Source organism: Moschus berezovskii, chromosome 6 (genome assembly GCF_049115385.1).
Source record: "Moschus berezovskii isolate FMDL1 chromosome 6, NW_MosBer_1.0, whole genome shotgun sequence".
NCBI lineage: Eukaryota > Metazoa > Chordata > Mammalia > Artiodactyla > Moschidae > Moschus > Moschus berezovskii.
The window spans coordinates 114,545,268-114,562,756 of NC_142465.1; the positions used below are offsets into that span (position 1 = coordinate 114,545,268).

The window sequence follows — 17,489 nt, forward strand, 5'->3', positions numbered from 1 at the left end:
TTTGCTAGCATGTGAGATGAGTGCAATTGTGCGGTAATTTGAACATTCTTTGGCATTGCCTTTCTTTGGAATTTGAGAGAAAACTGACCTTTTCCAGGCTTGCAGCCACTGCTGAGTTTCCCAAATTTGCTGGCATATTGAGTGCAGCACTTTCACAGCATCTTTTAGGATTTGAAATAGCCCAGCTGGAATTCCATCACCTCCTTTAGCTTTGTTTATAGTGATGCTTCCTAAGGCCCACTTTACTTCACACTCCAGGATGTCTGGCTCTAGGTGAGTGATCACACCATCGTGGTTATCTGGGTCACGAAGATATTTTCTGTATAGTTCTTCTGTATATTCTTGCCACCTCTTCTTGATATCTTCTGCTTCTGTTAGGTCACCATTTCTGTCCTTTATTGTGCCCATATTTGCATGAAATGTTCCCTTGGTATCTCTAATTTTTCTTGAAGAGATCTCTAGTCTTTCCCATTTCTATTGTTTTCCTCTGTTTCTTTGCATTGATCACTTAGGAAGGCTTTCTTATCTCTCCTTTGGAACTCTGCATTCAGATGGATGTATCTTTCCTTTTCTCTTTTGCCTGAGCATTGAGTTTATATATATGAAGTACATAGGACAGTGCCTAATAGATATAAATTATTCACAATTACTACCCCCTGCTAACCCAGGCACCACCCTCTGGAGGCCTTCAAAGTCAACGTGAGTGCTGGTTATCAAGGGCAAGGAGCTGGTGACATTGGGTCTTGGGCATCATTGGGGGTCCAGAGGGCTGGTGGGTGCCAAGGGCAGTCATTCAACATTTAATAGTTCTGATGTTAATAGGGGCTTCCAGTGTAGGAGATGCGAGTTCAATCCCTGGGTAGGGAAGATCCCTGGAGAAGGAAATGGCAACCCACTCCAGTATTCTTGCCTGGGAAATGCCATGGATAGAGGAGCCTGGCCGGCAAGAGTTCATGGGGTCACAGAAGAGTCAGACACAACTTAGCGACTGAACAACAATGTGTTAATAGGGCCTGGAAGTGTCCTGGATGCCACCTCCCTCATTCCTGGGCTCAGAGATGTTGCTTTCTTGCCTCCTACAGAGTTGGAGGCAACCCCCTCTCCTCTCCTCGCAGGGGTCCAGCTCAGGCTTTGGAGCCTCTGCTGGAAGGACAGGGAGAGCTCTTGGGGTTCCTGGGAGCAGCCAGGAGTCCGGATCCTGGGAGGCATAGGAAGCTGGAGGGGCCAGCAGGCCCTGAGTGCCAGCCTAGCAGCAGAATGTCGTAAGGAGGGCGGGGGACCCACAGAAGCTTCAGACGAGCCGCTGCGTGCCGAGAGCCTATGGGAGAAGGGTGAGGTCGCTGGAAGCCAAGGCCAGGCCCCCGGGGGGCAGGGGCAGGGCTGGGGGTGATGGGGGATGAGGACTAAGGAACGAGGATTGGGGAAGAGCACCTCCACCCGCAAGCCCGTCTCCAGGTGAGCTCCACAAAGTCGCTGGCTCTGCCTTTTAAGGCAATGGTGGCTTCTGCCATCTCCGTGTTCTCACTTGCTCAGAAATTTCCAGCAAGTATTTTCTTTATTCTTTTTTTCGGGAGGAATGGAATGAGGCTCCTTGTTTTGTCACCGCAGGATTCCGGAGAGGCCTGTATGGGGTTCTGGTGACAGGAAACACAGACCCCCGGGCACTCGGAGACCGCTCTCCGTGACACGCACAGACACGGATCTCAGCAGGCCCAGAGCGCTGTCCCGCCCACTGCGGGCCCACAGAAATGCCTGGGGACCCCATGTGGGACGCCCAGACGAACCCAAGCGCTGATGAGTCCCAGAGACGCGGGGACGTTTACTGAACACCTGCTGTATGCCCACTCGCTCAGACTTTCCCCTGGAGAGTTGCTTCCTTTGGGAGCGCAGATCTGGGCCCCAAAGCCTCGTTCCCACCTCAGGGCCTTTGTGCCCACTGGTCTCTTCGAGCGGGGCATGTTCAGCCCTTAGAGCTCCACCAGGTTGGATCCGACACACCCTCAGGCTTCAGATGGGCCTCCCCTGCCCCATCTCTCTCCATCTCTGTTTTATCTCTTCACAGCATTTAGCGCTTCTTCTTTTTTAAATAATTTAATTGGAGGCTAATTACTTTATAATATGGTAGTGGTTTTTGCCATACATTGACATGAATCAGCCATGGGTGTACAGATGTCCCCCATCCTGAAACCCCCTCCCGCTTCTTCTTTTAAAAGTGCATTTAGGGGAATTCCCTGGCAGTCCAAAGGTTAGGACTCCACGTTTTCACGGCTGAGGCCCGTGTTCAATCCCTGGTCAGAGAACTAAGATCCCACAAGTTGCACGGCACAGCCAAAAAGTAACGTTCTCAATCAATGTCTATAGTATAGAGCCCTTCGCTATCCAATGTGAGTGTGTACGTGTGTGTGTTTAAGTCGCTTCAGTCGTGTCCAACTCTTTGCGACCCTATGGACGGTAGCTCATCAGACTCCTCTGTCCATGGGATTCTCCAGGCAAAAATACTGGAATGGGTTGCCGTGCCCTCCTCCAGGGGATCTTCCCCACCCAGGGACTGAACCCGTATCTTTTAAGTCTCTGGCATTGGCAGGCAGGTTCTTTACCACTAGCACCACTTGGGAAGCCCCTCATAATCCAAGAATCAACTCAAAAAGTTTTACAACCCAATAGTAAATATAAGCTTCCAATTTGAATGAAGAGTAAAATATACCAGTCAGGGCCCCGACCATACAAAATGATAATATTCAAAGGAAGCTCACAGTTTAGCGGGGCTTCCCAGGTGGTGCCAATGGTGAAGAACCTGCCTGCCAACACAGGAGAAACAAGAGACACAGATTCGATCCCTGGGTTGGAAAGAACTCCTGGAGGAGGAAATGGCAATCCACTCCAGTATTCTTGCCTGGAGAATCCCATGGACTGCAGCTACATAGCACGCACAGTTCAGAATCATCCTACTGTTTTTAGATCCACAGCAATTCTTTTTGTAATAATTGGATTTAACAGTACCATAATTATAATGAACAAGTTAAATCATGTGTGTATGCTCAGTTCTGTCTGCCTCTTTGCGACCCCATGGACTGTAGCCCATCAGGCTCCTCTGTCCGTGGGATTTTCCAGGCAAGAATACTGGAGTGGGTTGCCATTTCTTCCCCCAGGGGATACTCCCAACCCACGGATTGAACCCACGTCTCCTGCATTGGGAGGCAGATTCTTTACCGCTAAGCTACCTGGGAAGCCCCGTGTTATATCAGGGATCTCTAAATTCTGGAATCAACTAACAAATGCATTAATCAACTACGAATAAGTATTACCCCATATTTATCACCAATGACTCAGGTGTTTCTTAAGGATCATTTGACTATTTCATTTTCAAAGTTCTGAAAAGGTCAACAGACCATACAAAGAGATTTCTTTAGGCTCCTGCTTAACACTAAAACTTCCGCAAACTGCTGGCCTTGATTCAGGGCCGAAGCATCCATCGCTTCTATTATCTAAATAATAAATCTTAGCAGACCAACGCTTAATTTTTTTTTTTTTCACTTTTTTAGGCTGCGAGACACGTAGGATCTTATTTCCCTGACCAGGGATAGAATCTGTACCCCGCTGCAGTGGAAGCTTGGAGTCTTAACCCCTGGACCACCAGGGAAGTCCCTCGTCGCTTCTAAAACTGTCCTGTTTGCCAGTGTTTACTGTCTGCCCTCCCCAACTAGAGGATAAGCTCAAGAGCTGGGCCTCTGAGTTCAGCACGGCTTCCCCAGCACCTGTGAGCCTGGCGGGCACTCAGGGTTTCTTAAGGGTGAAGTTGATCCCACACACATGGGTGGGCTTACTGCTGCCCCTGGGAAGCCCAAATTCTCATTCTGACCACAGTTCCAGCCACTCTGTGAGCCCACCGGAACCATCTTCTGCACTAGATCCCACAGCCACCATTGCCAAGGTGTCAGTCTCCAACCAGCTGAGGTTGAGGTTCAGATCTGTCATCTGGGAGGTGCCCAAGATCACTCCCTGGCCAGGGGCAGGGCAGAAACAAGGAGCATGGGGACATGGGGACATGGGGATATGGGGATGGTCGGCAGACAGGGGCTCAGTCAAGCAAGCCTGCTCTTGAAAAGTCTCTCTGTGCACGTGTGCGGCCAGGAGGCTCTGGTCTGTCTCTGCTGTCAGATGCATGTGTGCAAGCCGGCAGCCTGTTCTCTGGACCCCACATCCCCAGTCATCCTCTACAACTGGGCAGATTCCTAAAAGGGAGTGAGGCCTAGCCAGGACATCTCAAACCAGCAAAGCCCTTCCTACCTGGGCTGGATGGGCAGCTAGGCTCCAGGGCTGACATAAGGTCTGCAGAGGCCCACAGGTTCAGAGGCCAAGGGCAACTGGGGTGGGTGAGGGGACGAGATGGGGCCTCAACCATCTCAGCACCTTCCCCAGGACGTGATTGGAGGGAAACTTCTGCAGTGACAAGACCAGGAACCCAGCTCCCGTGCTCTGGTCCTGCCAGAGCTGCCTGGTGGCCTTGGGGCAGGTCCTGACGCTTTCTGGCTGTGGGCTTGACTCCAGGGACTATGGGGCATTTGAACAGGCCCTGGTTGGGGAGGGAACTGAGCCCCCTGCAAAGTCCAGAGTCCTCCTACAAGGCTGTCCCAACTGGGTGCTGCCCATTCTCGCCCCCTGGTGGCTCTAGCCTTGAGTGCAGCTCCCGCCAGTCAGGGCCCAGGTCCTGGGAAGACAGGTGCAGCAAGGGTAGCAAACTAGCAGAGGCTGGCTTTGAGGCCCACTGCCCCACTCAGTTCAGAAGGGACTCCAGGAAAGCTGGGCAAACACAGATGGTGGGGAGGTGGTCCCAGGCTTAAGGGTTCTTGCTCAGCCTCCTCCACCACAGAACCCACCCAAGTGTGGAGGGGGCAGGGGTGGGGGTGGGGGACGTTTATTGAGAAGCAGAGGCCACCTCCAGTAATCTTGACACAGAATCCACAGTGCCTTGGGTTAGATTCCTGGGTAACAGAGATTCCATGCAGGAAACAGCAACCCACTCCCGGATTCTTGCCTAGAAAATGCCACAGGGGAGCCTGGCATGCTACATACAGTCCATTCAACAGAGAACACATGCTCGCTCGGTCAATCTTCCCATTACGACTACTCCAAAATAGAAAATACCAGAACCCAGGTGATTAATAATTGGTGGGCAACCAGCTGGCTGCCAAGATGCTGGGCAGGGATGTCGGAAGTGCCGGGGCTGTGGTCTCCGCCCTGCTTAGGTGGGGCCAAGGCAAAACATGCCACATAGGCAGGTGACATGGGCAGCTGGGATTGGAAAGGAGATGTTGGGATTCACTGCACCAAAGGGTGGGCGAGACCCCAGAAGCCGGCGCAGAGGTCCAGGAACCAAGCTGCTCAACGGCCTGTTGTTCAGTTATGTATGTCTGACTCTTTGCAAACCCATGTACTGCAGCATGCCAGGCTTCCCTTTCCAACTACCAGGAGCTTGCTGACTGGCCTACAAGATGCCAGATGCTCAACAATAGTCAGCACAACACAGGGGCCAGAGACCAGAATGCAAACAAGGTTTCAACAACATGACAAGCCAGGTGAGCCAGGTCAAGGCACTCAACCCTCACCAACCCATATTCTCAATCTAATTTTAATCACCAGGGCCTTCCACAAAGCAAATTCATATTCTGAGGCCCAAGGGACATGCAGATCCTTCTGCTTAACATCCATCCTCTCCCACAGCCAGAACCTGGCTGATGGTTACAAAAGAACCTCAGCAAGCCCTAATTGGAACCCCTCCAGCGATCAGTGACTAAATCATGTAGCTGGACACTCAGCAGAGCCAGGGTCTGCCCTGCCAGTGAGTGACAAGGACTCCAGGTCCTCATTGCCTTGTGCACTGCCACACAAGCGACCCAGACACCCTGCCCGATGACAAACATTTCACACAAGGCTCACTCCCCAGGCTGGCTGGCTCTCAACTTTTGCTTCATCTTCACCAGACATGGGGCCACTGTGTTAAGGCAAAGAGCTGGGGGGACCCAGGGAGCATGAGGGCCCAAGGGGAGCAGCCAGAACTGAGAGAGCAAAGTCAGAGGCAGATGTCACTGAAAAATAATTTTATTGAGATTCTACCAGCTGTACAATCTGTTCTATTAGGCTCCTTCTTCCTTTGCAATTCGGTCCTTCTTAAGTGGTCCCTGTGGAGAGAAAAGCAGCAAGGTTAGAGGCAGAAGGCAGTAGTCTCAACTTTCCCAACCCCAGTGGGTCAGACTGGACTGGTCTCCCCAGTCCTGGCACAAAAGAACAAATGCAGCACCACATGGGCAGGCTGACAGGTGACAGCAGCTGAAAGCCACCCCCACCCCAGCCTGAGGGCAGCAAGTACTTACCATGAAGGCTTTCTTCTCTTCCACAGTCTGGAAGCGACCATGACCAAATTTGGAGGTGGTGTCAATAAATTTGAGGTCGATCTTCTCCAGGGCCCGCCGTTTGGTCTGCACCAGCAAGGACTGTGGGCCAAGAGGTGAAGGTTAGAGAGCCAAGCCTTTCCCTGTATCACCTTAGTTCACAGCCCTTCACCTTACAGGGATGAGGTGAGGATACGGATGAGGATATAGGCAAGCAACAAACATCTGGGCCAGGCCAGATGGAATTTTCTCCTCCCAAGACGTCAAGCGTAGCAATTCCTCCCTACCAATTCCCCTAACAAAGCTCGGCATTCCCCTCACCTTGCGCAGAGTGAGCACTCGTTTCTTGGTTCCCACCACACAGCCTTTGAGCATCACAAAGTCATTGGTCACCTCACCATAGTGGACAAAGCCACCCTGGGAAGGAGCAAGGTCATCGGGTCAGTGCAGATCAAGCATGAGGCTGTAGCCAGGTCTGATAACACTCACGCCCTGACTCCCAGGTCCTGGTAGGCCAAGGACAGCCACCTGACTAGAGCTGTTCTCAGAAGGAAGGCAGCATGGAATACTTCCGCAGTCTGACTCGGGCGCTGTGCCCAGCGCTCATTCCAGGGTCTCATCACTGAACAGCTGGCCCCACCCCACACCAGTCCTCACCATGGCTGGATGCTGCCGAGGGGACCAGTGAACTGTGGGTAAAAACTGATCCTGACCCCATAGGGGAGGCCTGGGACTCGGGAAATCCCCCACCAGACTAGACAGGATTTGCAAGGACAGCTCCCATTACTCACCAGAGGGTTGATGCTCTTGTCAGACAGATCGTAATCAGTAGAGGCATTGTTCTTGATCAGTTTGCCGTCCTTGATGAAGTAACCCTGACCAATCTTGTAGATCTGAAGGAAGAAATGAGCATAAATATTTGATTAACAAGAAAACAAGGCAGGCAGGGACTCAAGTTGACTGGAGGCAAGGACTACCAAGGGACAAATGAATCCCCAATTTGGGGGCGGGGTAGCCTGCAAAGGACTCTAGGAAAGCAGTTATGACCTTGACCCTCATGATGGGGCATCCTAGGCTCACAGCAAAGAAAAGCCACCTGGGCCTGAACAATGCCATCCAGGGAGATAAGGGATGGGGCCTCTCCAACACCATGGGACAGAAGAGGATAAACGAGACTCCTATCCTCAACCGGAGCAGAATTACCTTCAAGGATGGCACTTCACAAACTAAGACACTGACGAGTCACAACTGTGCCACCAGGCATGAGCAACCAAGTCCATGTGCTGCGCCGCCAAACGGACTGACGAGGAAGCCCACGAGCCCCAGTGATGGAGCTGAAGTCCCCTCAGGGCCCGCGCGCACCTCACCTTCTTGTTGATCTCAGTGCGGTGATGGTAGCCCTTCTGCCCAGCCCGAGCCACAGAGAAGGCCACCCGGGCAGGATGCCACGCCCCAATACAGGCAACCTTGCGCAGCCCTCGGTGGGTCTTACGGGGCAGCTTCTTGGTGTGCCAACGGCTGGTGACCCCTGGAAGAGACACAGTCTGTTAACATGATGCCTGGTACCATGCCACTGGCCCTTTTGTGCTATGAATGCCCAACTTCAGTTTGTGGTACTTTGTCCAAAGAAATACACCACCACCTGACTGCAACAATCCTCTCCCTTATTATACCTCCATCCATCCAGGGTGATTACCAGCTTAGACATAAACCTGATTTCAGCAACAACATCAAGCTTCAGAGAATCACCCCTGTACCAGAATATCATGTGGACCCAGGAGGATTCACGAAGCCCCGAGCCCAGTGTTTTGCAGCGTGTTCAAAAGCCATTCACCCCAATCCCACATACTGACCCAACCACCTGACCAGAGCTATCCTCAGAAGGAAGGCAGCGAGGAATATTTCCGCAGTCTGACTCGGGCACTGTGCCCAGCGCTCATTCCAGGGCCTCATCACTCAACAGCGGGGCCCAACATCTCTCTCCCAAGGTAACCACAGCAACTCACACCACTGCAAAGCTCACCTTTGTAGCCTTTGCCCTTGGTCACCCCAATGACATCAATCATCTCATCCTGGCCAAATACTTGGCTCACAGGGACCTGCTGCTCAAGCCTCTCGCGGGCCCAGTCCAGTTTCTCAGCCACAGTGCCTCCATTCACCTGGATCTCCATGAGGTGGGCCTTCTTCTGGCGCAGAGGAAGCAGGCGCATCTAGAAAGGCACAGGTAATTCAGTGTGGGAGGACTACAAGCCGGGCAAAACACCAAGAACCTCCCACCAACCGGCTCCCTGTTCCTGATCGGTCCTTTTGGCCAGTGCCTTTGGGGTACCTCCTCTGGTTTGCCCTAGCCATCTAGCATGCTGTGAACCGTCAATAAGCCACTTTTAAAAAGAGCAGTATAGTGCTGCAAATACAAGCTATGAGGAACAAAACCTAAACAAAGCTTTTTAAAGCTGGCCAGCGCTATGCTACTGAGCTACCTTCAGTGGACACAACCACAAATCTGTGGTAATGTGGTCACCACTAATCACACAAGACTACTCTTCACTTAAAAATGACAGGTACACACAGGTTAACAACCCAGATTATACCCAGTCTAACCCAGAAAACTAAAAGCTAAAGCTAACTGAACTCAAGTCAAGTCTGAAGTACAAACTCAAGTCAGCCTCTCGACACTATTTTCAGTTTTAGGTGCTAGACTATATAAGTTATGACTCACCAATTCCTTCAAACCAGTTTTCCTTAAAAAAAACAAAACAAAACAGGACATGGTTTTATCTAATTAAGAACCACTGGGGACACAGTGCCCTCTGCTGGCAACAAAAAACCCTGCGTGGAGCCAGCAGATGCCTTCTCAAGCCACCCTGTGTCCTTATGTTCTGGCCCCAGGAACCCAAGTCTCAAGGCAGGGTCTTGGCTGGACTGTTGCTTTCAACAATCTCTGATCCACCAGGAAAATACATTTAAGGACCTGAAAATCTTACTATCCCTAAAATCATGAGGTCTGCACAAACCCAGTCTGAGCACAGAATCAATTCAGATGACAACAGAGTCCCCCCAGAGCCACCGGTGATCATGCAGGGCATCGCTCTCACATGGGCAGCAGCGGGTAGTCACCCTCCTCATGGCCCTGGCCAGCACTTACCTGGGTGTGGGCAATGACACGGATGACCTGACAGTACTTCTTCATGCTACTGAAGTCCCTCTCAAGTTGTTTCTTGCCATCTACGTCCTGCCACTTCTTGCAGTATTTGGTGAAGGCCTTCTTCTTAGATTTATGCCTTCAGGAGCAGAGCAGAGTTGGGGAGGGGGCCCAGGTGCCAGCCTTCATCACCCCTCCAATGGGTGAGGGGGAGGCACACAGGCACCGTGTGGGGACGGGGCTCATTGCCGGCTTCTAAGGAGCCTTTTCCACCGGCAAGCGGAGCCTGGATGGAGCTCATCGGGCAGAGCCGAGCGGAGCTGAGCAGAGGTCCACAAGGTTAATAATGAAAGACAACATTCGGATACACAAATTCTTGCTCCAAGTTAGCCATTAACCAGATCATACACCTGGGGAGGGCTGGGGGTGTTAGTCACTGCTCTCAGTAGACCCCCAAAACTTGTCAGCTACCAAGAGGATTGGCTGAACTGAGGCAGCACCCAAGGTCAACACCAAAGGCAATGTCCCGGGACGCTGCTCCCATTGTCCCTGAGAACTGTTCTCTGCCCCAGAGGCAACTAAACCTGACACCAGAGCAGCTGCCCTGCCACCAGCTTTGGAGCTGAGGCCCTACACAGCACACTGCCCTTTCCCGGAGCCCAACCCAGGGTGAGCCCAGCTGCGGCTCCCTTACCAGTTCTTGTAAAAGCGCCTTTTGCACTCGTCGCTGATATGCTCAGCAAAGATGGTCTTAAAGGTCCGGAGGCCTCGGGGTGTTTCCACGTAGCCCACGATGCCCACAATCACCATGGGTGGAGTCTCCACGATGGTCACAGCCTCCACAACTTCCTTCTTGTTCACCTCTGCAAATATAGTAGATAGTCAAAAACTGAGTGGACTAGTGAGTCCCTACACTTGCCCTTCCAGGCCAGCAATCTGCTTCACGGTACAGGAGTCTGCAGCAGTCTGCACCTCTCACGACTGTCCTCACTGCAGACTGCTCAGCAGGCACGCAGATATTTTCAACTTGATCAAAACCATCTGGTCCCTACTCAGCCATGTAACAGTCTGGCTCCAGTTCTGGTCTGTTATAACCATCTCTAGAGACAAATTCCTCATTGCTTTCAGAATACAAGAATACTAAGTATAGTAAGGTAGTAACACCAGAGCCTGGAAACCATTTTAACTGTCTAACGCTATCTGCTTCAGTAATCAGTGTTACATGTTCTACTTAGTGACTTTTCTACTTCGATTTCCCAGGGAAAAAATACTGCAATGTGCTGCCATTTCCTTTTCCAAGGATCTTCCCGACCCAGGGTTCTCCTGCTTGCCAGGCAGGTTTTTACCACTGAGCCAGCGGGGGAACCCTTCTATCCTTTGGCTCTTAACAAATTTACTCACCATGCTCCTTGACTTCATTATACCCCTCTGCCTAAAACGATGCTAGTCAACTGAACCCTGGAGCACTTATCCTAAAATATATTTCCATTCTGAAGTCCAGAGGTTCTGATCTCCCCAAAGCCTGCTCCCTTCTGACTGCTTGGCCCCACCTAGTCAGTTCCCACCATCTCCAGCTCTCCCATCAGCTAGGAAGATGCAGCATGTACTTACTGGACCCTGGCCTATCGACCTCCCTCACAATGTGGGTCATGCCAGCCTTGTAGCCGAGGAAGGCGGTGAGGTGCACGGGCTTGGAAGAGTCATCCTTGGGGAAGCTCTTCACCTTCCCGCGGTGCCGGCTGCTGCGCTTCCGAGGCAGGAAGCCCAGGGACCCGTGCCTGGGAGCAGAGAACTTCCTGTGAGACTAAGAGAAATAGATGAACATTAGCACCTTCCGAGTAGCTTCATTCCCAGAGACCTAGGTTTTAATAAGATTTCAAGCAATGATGAATCCACGCCAGTAACCCAGGTAAAAGGTTTACATGCAGAATTAAGTTTTATTCTTTGGAATCACACAACCAGAAGACATTATTCAGCCAAACTTGAACGTTTACCTTAACTCCTCACCCTGTAATTTAAAGAAAATGAACCATCCCTTTTCTTCTTTAAGAAAACAAAGACACACCAGGAAGTGGCAATAAGACTCGCTTAACAAGCCTTGTAATACTCAAGATTCTGATCATTATTATTGCCATTTTGCCCAGGGACTCCTGGTCAAAGGGCTGGGTGGTGGACAATGGTACTGAAGGGTTCCTCATGCTCTCAACCTTGGAGGCCTCTAGAACTCGACAGAGCCAAATCAGAACATGACAATCAGCACAGTGTCTCTGTCCGCCCGTCATTAAGTTCATCATCTCTGGTTTCTGAGAACTCTAGAGGACAAAGGAGTTGTACCAACCTATCCAGACGTTTCGGAATGAGGCCTCAACAACCCCTGCCCCTAATACTATCTCCAGCCTGCCGGCCTGGATTTCTGCACCTTTTAACACTACTGCCAAACAATCGCACACAAGGTCCTCCTGCCAAAGGGCTCACGACTTGTATCTCGAAAGCTGATATCGAAATCCAGGAATAGTCCATGGTTTGAAAAACGTAGGGCCCAGGCCCCACAAGCCAAGGCCTCTCGCCAGCCGAGAGGCAGGCCCCAAACCATCCTCAAGTGCCGGATGTTTTCAGGAAATAGACCTGACCGAGGGTTCCGCTGAGTGCCCCGTGCTACAACAGCAGAACCCCGGCGCCGGGTGAGCCGAGATGGCGAGGATGTGCCGCGGATTCAGCCATGCCACCACGACAAAGAGGAAGCCGCCATGACACTACATACCATCCTTCTATCGGAAGCTGCCGGTAGAGGTCGGCCCGCTGGCCGCGCGAGATATATAAACCCTAGTCTGGCTCCGCCCCTTCCGGCGTACGAGCGCGCACCCGCGGCAGACGTCGGGTCGCGGGGCGGGCACTGGACTCCATTTCCGCGCATGCTCGTTCTCGCCTTGCTTGCGCTCCGACCAGGGCGTCAGTTTGGTAGGCGGCATTTAGAGGTCCTACGGCGAGCGGCTGGGTTTACACTTAGTGAAAATTCTCGGACGCGCCGGCAGAAAATCAAAATACTACCACCCGACGGCGTTGGACACTAGCCAACTTTTGAGGAAACGTTGAAACGCGCTGTTACGGTGAAAGAAAATGGTCAGTCACCTCTGGAATTGAATAACCCTATTGGGGCCGAAATGGCAACCCACTCCAGTAGTCGTGCCTGGAGTATCCCATGGACAGAGCAGCCTGACGGGCTACAGTCCATGGGGTCGCAAAGAGTCGGACACGACTGAAACACACACACATTGGGGCTTCAGTTCCAAAGCGTTTTCACACGTGGTGTATCATTTCCGTCCACCACACTTGATCATCGATGTTGCCATTTTTCAGGCATGTTGAAGTGGAATCAGTTGCACCGCCCCCACCAGCTCAAAGTTAGAAAAGACTGAACCTCTGGTTTTCCTGGCTTCCAACTCAAAGGCGCTTCCCGACACCAGCTTGCCTTAAATGCGTGCTGATTTGGGGTTTTCCCTCCCTCTAGCTCCATCTCGGCCATTCCTCCCAGTATCGGGCTGCGAGGACTGACGCTTGATTCTGATGGTCTGAGGCGGCGAAACCACCTCACCAGCTGCCGGTCCTCACGAAGCCTGACTCTCCCCGCCTCCCAGATCCGAGGCATGAAGGACCCTCGCTGATCTCTGCCTGGGCTCGGAGTCACCTAGGAATCTCCTAGTTGCTCTCCCTGCCGCCAGGCTCGTCCCTCCAAATCTAAGAATCATATTATCTTCTGGTTACTTCCCGTGCCCTCCCCCACCTTCATTCCTAGTTATTTCCTTTGGTTTCAGGCTTAACTCCTGAGCCTGCAAGCAAAGAATCGGCCCTAACTAGCTGCTCCAGCCTCTTCTCTGTGGGTGAACACACACACACACTTTTCCACCTTAAACCTCCATCCCACCCGTTCTGTTCTTTGATTCTGGGCCTGGCCATTGTTCACACCGTTATTTAAAAAAGTTCTCATTTAACCTTCACTCCATCCCCCCAGTGGCAGTGTTGAGAGTCCTCAGCCCCTTATTGGAAATCTTTTGGGCCAGATCTGTTTCCAAATTCAGTGTTTTTCATGTTTTAGATAATATGCAATATGGTGCACATACTGTATATTATGTAATCCTCCCTAAGCTCTTTAATGAAACATGTTAATTCTGAAAAGAGACATGAATATTCACATGGAGTGGAATAAATAGCCCCACAGTTCACGACTAACTTAGCTGCCTAAAAAATTCAGATTAGTTTCATTTTTGCCACCAAATGACGTAAAGTTTTTTCATAATTTAATTTACAGCAATGTGGATGGACCTAGAGAGTATCATACTCAGTGAAGACAGAAAAAGACAAATACTGTGACAGCACTCATATGGAATCTAAAATATGAATGAACTTATTTACCAAACAGAAGCAGACTCAGGTAGAAAACAAAGGTATGGTTACCAAACAGGAAAAGGGTTAGGGAAGGCATGAATTGGGAGATTGGGATTAGATAAAAATTGCTATATATAAAATAGAGAAACAAGGTCCTACTGTATGCCACAATACCCTATAATAAACCATAATGGAAAAGAATATGAAAAAGAATGTATAACCAAATCACTTTCGTTTACACCAGAAACTTAACATTATAAATCAAAACTTTTCATTTTAGAATGGCAGACAAGGAATTATGGCCCACACTGTGCCCTTTTACAGAGAAAACTAAGTTCAGGCCAAAAAGGAATAATTTGGCAAAAGTCATGCAATTAAGAAAGGATAGAGCTGGTTTTCATGGTTTCAGACTCAGGGTTCAGTCGCCTCTTCACTGGAAAAGGAGGTCTGAGGTCCTGAATCACTCATTCGATCAATAAATTCTTCCTGAAGTCTTGCTCCATGTCAGATGCTGCACCAGGCTGTGGGAATGAAACAGAGGTAAGGGGGCAGGGCACAACCTTTGAAAGAATGACAAATCCCGAGGACACCACGTACTGATTAGAACCAAAGAGGTCCAAGATAACAGACTAGTCCACTTCCACTAGACCTTGAGCCTCAGTATATGCTCACTGGAACACATCAGCAAGCTACGTGATGCACTCGCCGGCACCATGACAGTTCCAGGCCGACCATCAAAGACGAAAAAGTGGGGCATTGGCCCAATTCCAGCCTGGCCTTTCGCATGATGTACTCTGCATATAAGTTAAATTTACACTGTGACAATATACAGTCTTGTCGTACTCCTTTCCCAATTTTGAACCAGTCTGTTGTTTGATGTCCAGTTCTGTTGCTTCTTCACCTGCATACAGGTTTCTCAGGAGAGACAAGTAAGGGGGTCTGGTATTTCCATCTTCTAGGAATTTTTCACGGTTTGTTGTGATGTACACAGTCAAAGACTTCAGCATAGTCACTGAAGCAGAAGCAGATGTTTTTCTGGAACTCTCTTGCTTTTTTTATGATCCAACAGATGTTGGCAATTTCATCTCTGGTTCCTCTGCCTTTTCTAAATCCAGCTTGTATATCTGAAAGTTCTTGGTTCATGTACTGTTGAAGCTTAGCTTGAAGGATTTTGAGCCTGACCTCGCTAGCGTGTGAAGTGAGCACAATTGTACTGAACTGAACTTGAACATTCTTTGGCATTGCCTTTCTTTGGGATTGGAATGAAAACTGACCTTTTCCAGTTCTGTGGTCTCTGCTGAGTTTTCAAAATTTACTGACATATTGAGTGCAGCACTTTAACAGCATCATCTTTTCCAGTTCTGTGGCCTCTGCTGAGTTTTCTAGATTTGCTGGCATATTGAGTACAGCACTTAACAGCATCGTCTTTTAGAATTTTGAATAGCTCTGCTTGAATTCCATCACCTCCAGTAGCTTTGTTCGTAGTAATGCTTCCTAAGGCACACTTGACTTCACACCCCAGGATGTCTGGCTCTAGATGAGTGAGCACACCGTCATGGTTACCAGAGTCATTAAGAACTATTTTGTATAGTTCGTCTGTATATTCCTGCCACCTCTTCTTAATTTCTTCTGCTTCTCTTAGGTCCTTGGCATTTCTGTCCTTTATTGTGCTCATCTTTGCATGAAATATTCCTTCAGTATCCCCAATTTTCTTGAAGAGATCTCTAGTCTTTCCCATTCTATTGTTTTCCTCTAGAGATATTGCCTTGGGCCTCAGCTTTCCCATCTGTCAAATGAAGGATTCATTCATTCATTTAGCGAATTTGTACTGAGCCTACTGTGTCTAAGAATGACAAAGGGTCAACTAAAGAGGGGGATCAAATTGCCAACATCCATTGGATCATTGAAAAATCAAGAGAGTTCCAGAAAAATACCTACTTCTGCTTTATTGACTATGCCAAAACCTTTGACTGTGTGGATCACAACAAACCGTGGAGAATTCTTCAAGAGATGAGAATACCAGACAACCTGACCTGCCTCCTGAGAAATCTATATGCAAGTCAAGAAGCAAAAGTTAGAAGTGTACATGGAACAACAGACTGGTTCCAGATCAGGAGAGGAGTACGTCAAGGCTGTATATTGTCACCCTGCTTATTTAACTTATATGCAGAGTACATCATTCGAAATTCCGGGCTGGGGGAACCACAAGCTGGAATCAAGATTGCCGGGAGAAATATCAGTAACCTCAGATATGCAGATGACACCACCCTTATGGCAGAAAGTGAAGAAGAACTAAAGAGCCTCTTGATGAAAGTGAAAGAGGAGAGTGAAAAAGCTGGCTTAAAACTAGAAAACAAAGGTCATGGCATCCGGTCCCATCACTTCATGGCAAATAGATGGGGAAACAGTGCAAACAGTGAAAGACTTTATTTTCTTGGGCTCCAAAATCACTGCAGATGGTGGTTGCAGCCATGAAATAAGATGCTTGATCCTTGGAAGAAAAACTATGACCAACCTAGATAGCACATTAAAAAGCAGAGACATTACTTTGCCAACAAAGGTCCGTCTAGTCAAAGCTATGGTTTTTCCAGTAGTCATGTACGGATGTGAGAGTTGAACTATAAAGAAGGCTGAGCGCTGAAGAATTGATACTTTTGAACTGTGGTGTTGGAGAAGACTTTTGAGAGTCTCTTGGACTGCAAGGAGATCCAACTAGTCAATCCTAAAGGAAATCAGTCCTGAATATTCATTGGAAGGACTGATTCTGAAGCTGAAACTCCAATACTTTGGCCACCTGATGCAAAGAACTGACTCATTGGAAAAGACCCTGATGCTGGAAAAGATTGAGCATGGGAGGAGAAGGGGACGACAGTGGGTGAGATGGTTGGATGACATCACTGACTCGATGAATATGAGTTTGAGTAAGCTCCAGGAGCTGGTTATGGACAGGGAGGCCTGGTGTGCTACAGTCCATGGGGTCACAAAGAGTTGGACATGACTGAGCAACTGAACTGAACTGAAAGATGGGGATAAAGTAGAAGGGCTTTCACTATTCCTTGCAAGCCATCAGGTGGGTGACCACGAAAAGGACCCTGAGGGTTGACATGAATGATCAGAATCAGGAGATCTTTAGGATCCATAGGATCTGGAGACTATTTATATGAGTCACTGTGAGGGGCCTGGGATAGCCAGCAGAGATAGCAGGAGTTAAGATAACCATTTTGGAATATTGGATAGATAGTGTTATTTTTGCGGCTTCCCTAGTAGCTAAGCTGGTAAAGAATCCACCTGCAATGCCAGAGACCCTGGGTCAGGAAGATCCCCTGGAGGAGGGATAGGCTACCCACTCCAGTATTCTTGGACTTCCCCGGTGGCTCAGAATCTGCCTGCATTGCGGGAGACCTGGGTTTAATCCCTGAGTTGGGAAGATCCCCTGGAGGAGGGCATAGCAACCCACTCTAGTATTTTTGCCTGGAAAATCCCCAAGGACAGAGGAGTCTGGCAGGCTACAGGCCATGGGGTTGTAAAGAGTCTGAGCGACTAAGCACAGCACAGTGTTCCTTTTACAAAGGATA

The 17,489-nt window shown here is 49.7% G+C and overlaps 1 protein-coding gene and 5 non-coding genes across 6 annotated transcripts; all 6 read right to left on the reverse strand.

Moving 5' to 3' along the window:
* Positions 1-3,328: 3,328 nt before the first annotated feature.
* LOC129537320 (small nucleolar RNA SNORA2/SNORA34 family) lies at positions 3,329-3,464 on the reverse strand. Its single transcript, XR_008681987.2, has one exon. It is a non-coding gene; the product is annotated as a small nucleolar RNA SNORA2/SNORA34 family (small nucleolar RNA).
* Positions 3,465-6,083: 2,619 nt separating this feature from the next.
* On the reverse strand, positions 6,084-12,445 carry RPL3 (ribosomal protein L3). The gene is made up of 10 exons (XM_055395951.1): positions 12,293-12,445; positions 11,143-11,335; positions 10,226-10,394; positions 9,535-9,670; positions 8,413-8,599; positions 7,757-7,917; positions 7,181-7,282; positions 6,711-6,806; positions 6,372-6,491; positions 6,084-6,179 (listed from the first exon to the last, which is right to left on the reverse strand). The coding sequence occupies exons 1-10, from the start codon at positions 12,443-12,445 to the stop codon at positions 6,135-6,137; spliced, it is 1,362 nt and encodes a 453-aa protein (XP_055251926.1). The 3' UTR covers positions 6,084-6,134.
* On the reverse strand, positions 6,927-7,020 carry LOC129537326 (small nucleolar RNA U83B). Its single transcript, XR_008681993.1, has one exon. It is a non-coding gene; the product is annotated as a small nucleolar RNA U83B (small nucleolar RNA).
* LOC129537328 (small nucleolar RNA U83B) lies at positions 8,260-8,353 on the reverse strand. Its single transcript, XR_008681994.2, has one exon. It is a non-coding gene; the product is annotated as a small nucleolar RNA U83B (small nucleolar RNA).
* LOC129537332 (small nucleolar RNA U82P) lies at positions 9,671-9,726 on the reverse strand. Its single transcript, XR_008681996.1, has one exon. It is a non-coding gene; the product is annotated as a small nucleolar RNA U82P (small nucleolar RNA).
* On the reverse strand, positions 11,767-11,830 carry LOC129537309 (small nucleolar RNA SNORD43). Its single transcript, XR_008681977.1, has one exon. It is a non-coding gene; the product is annotated as a small nucleolar RNA SNORD43 (small nucleolar RNA).
* Positions 12,446-17,489: the final 5,044 nt, after the last annotated feature.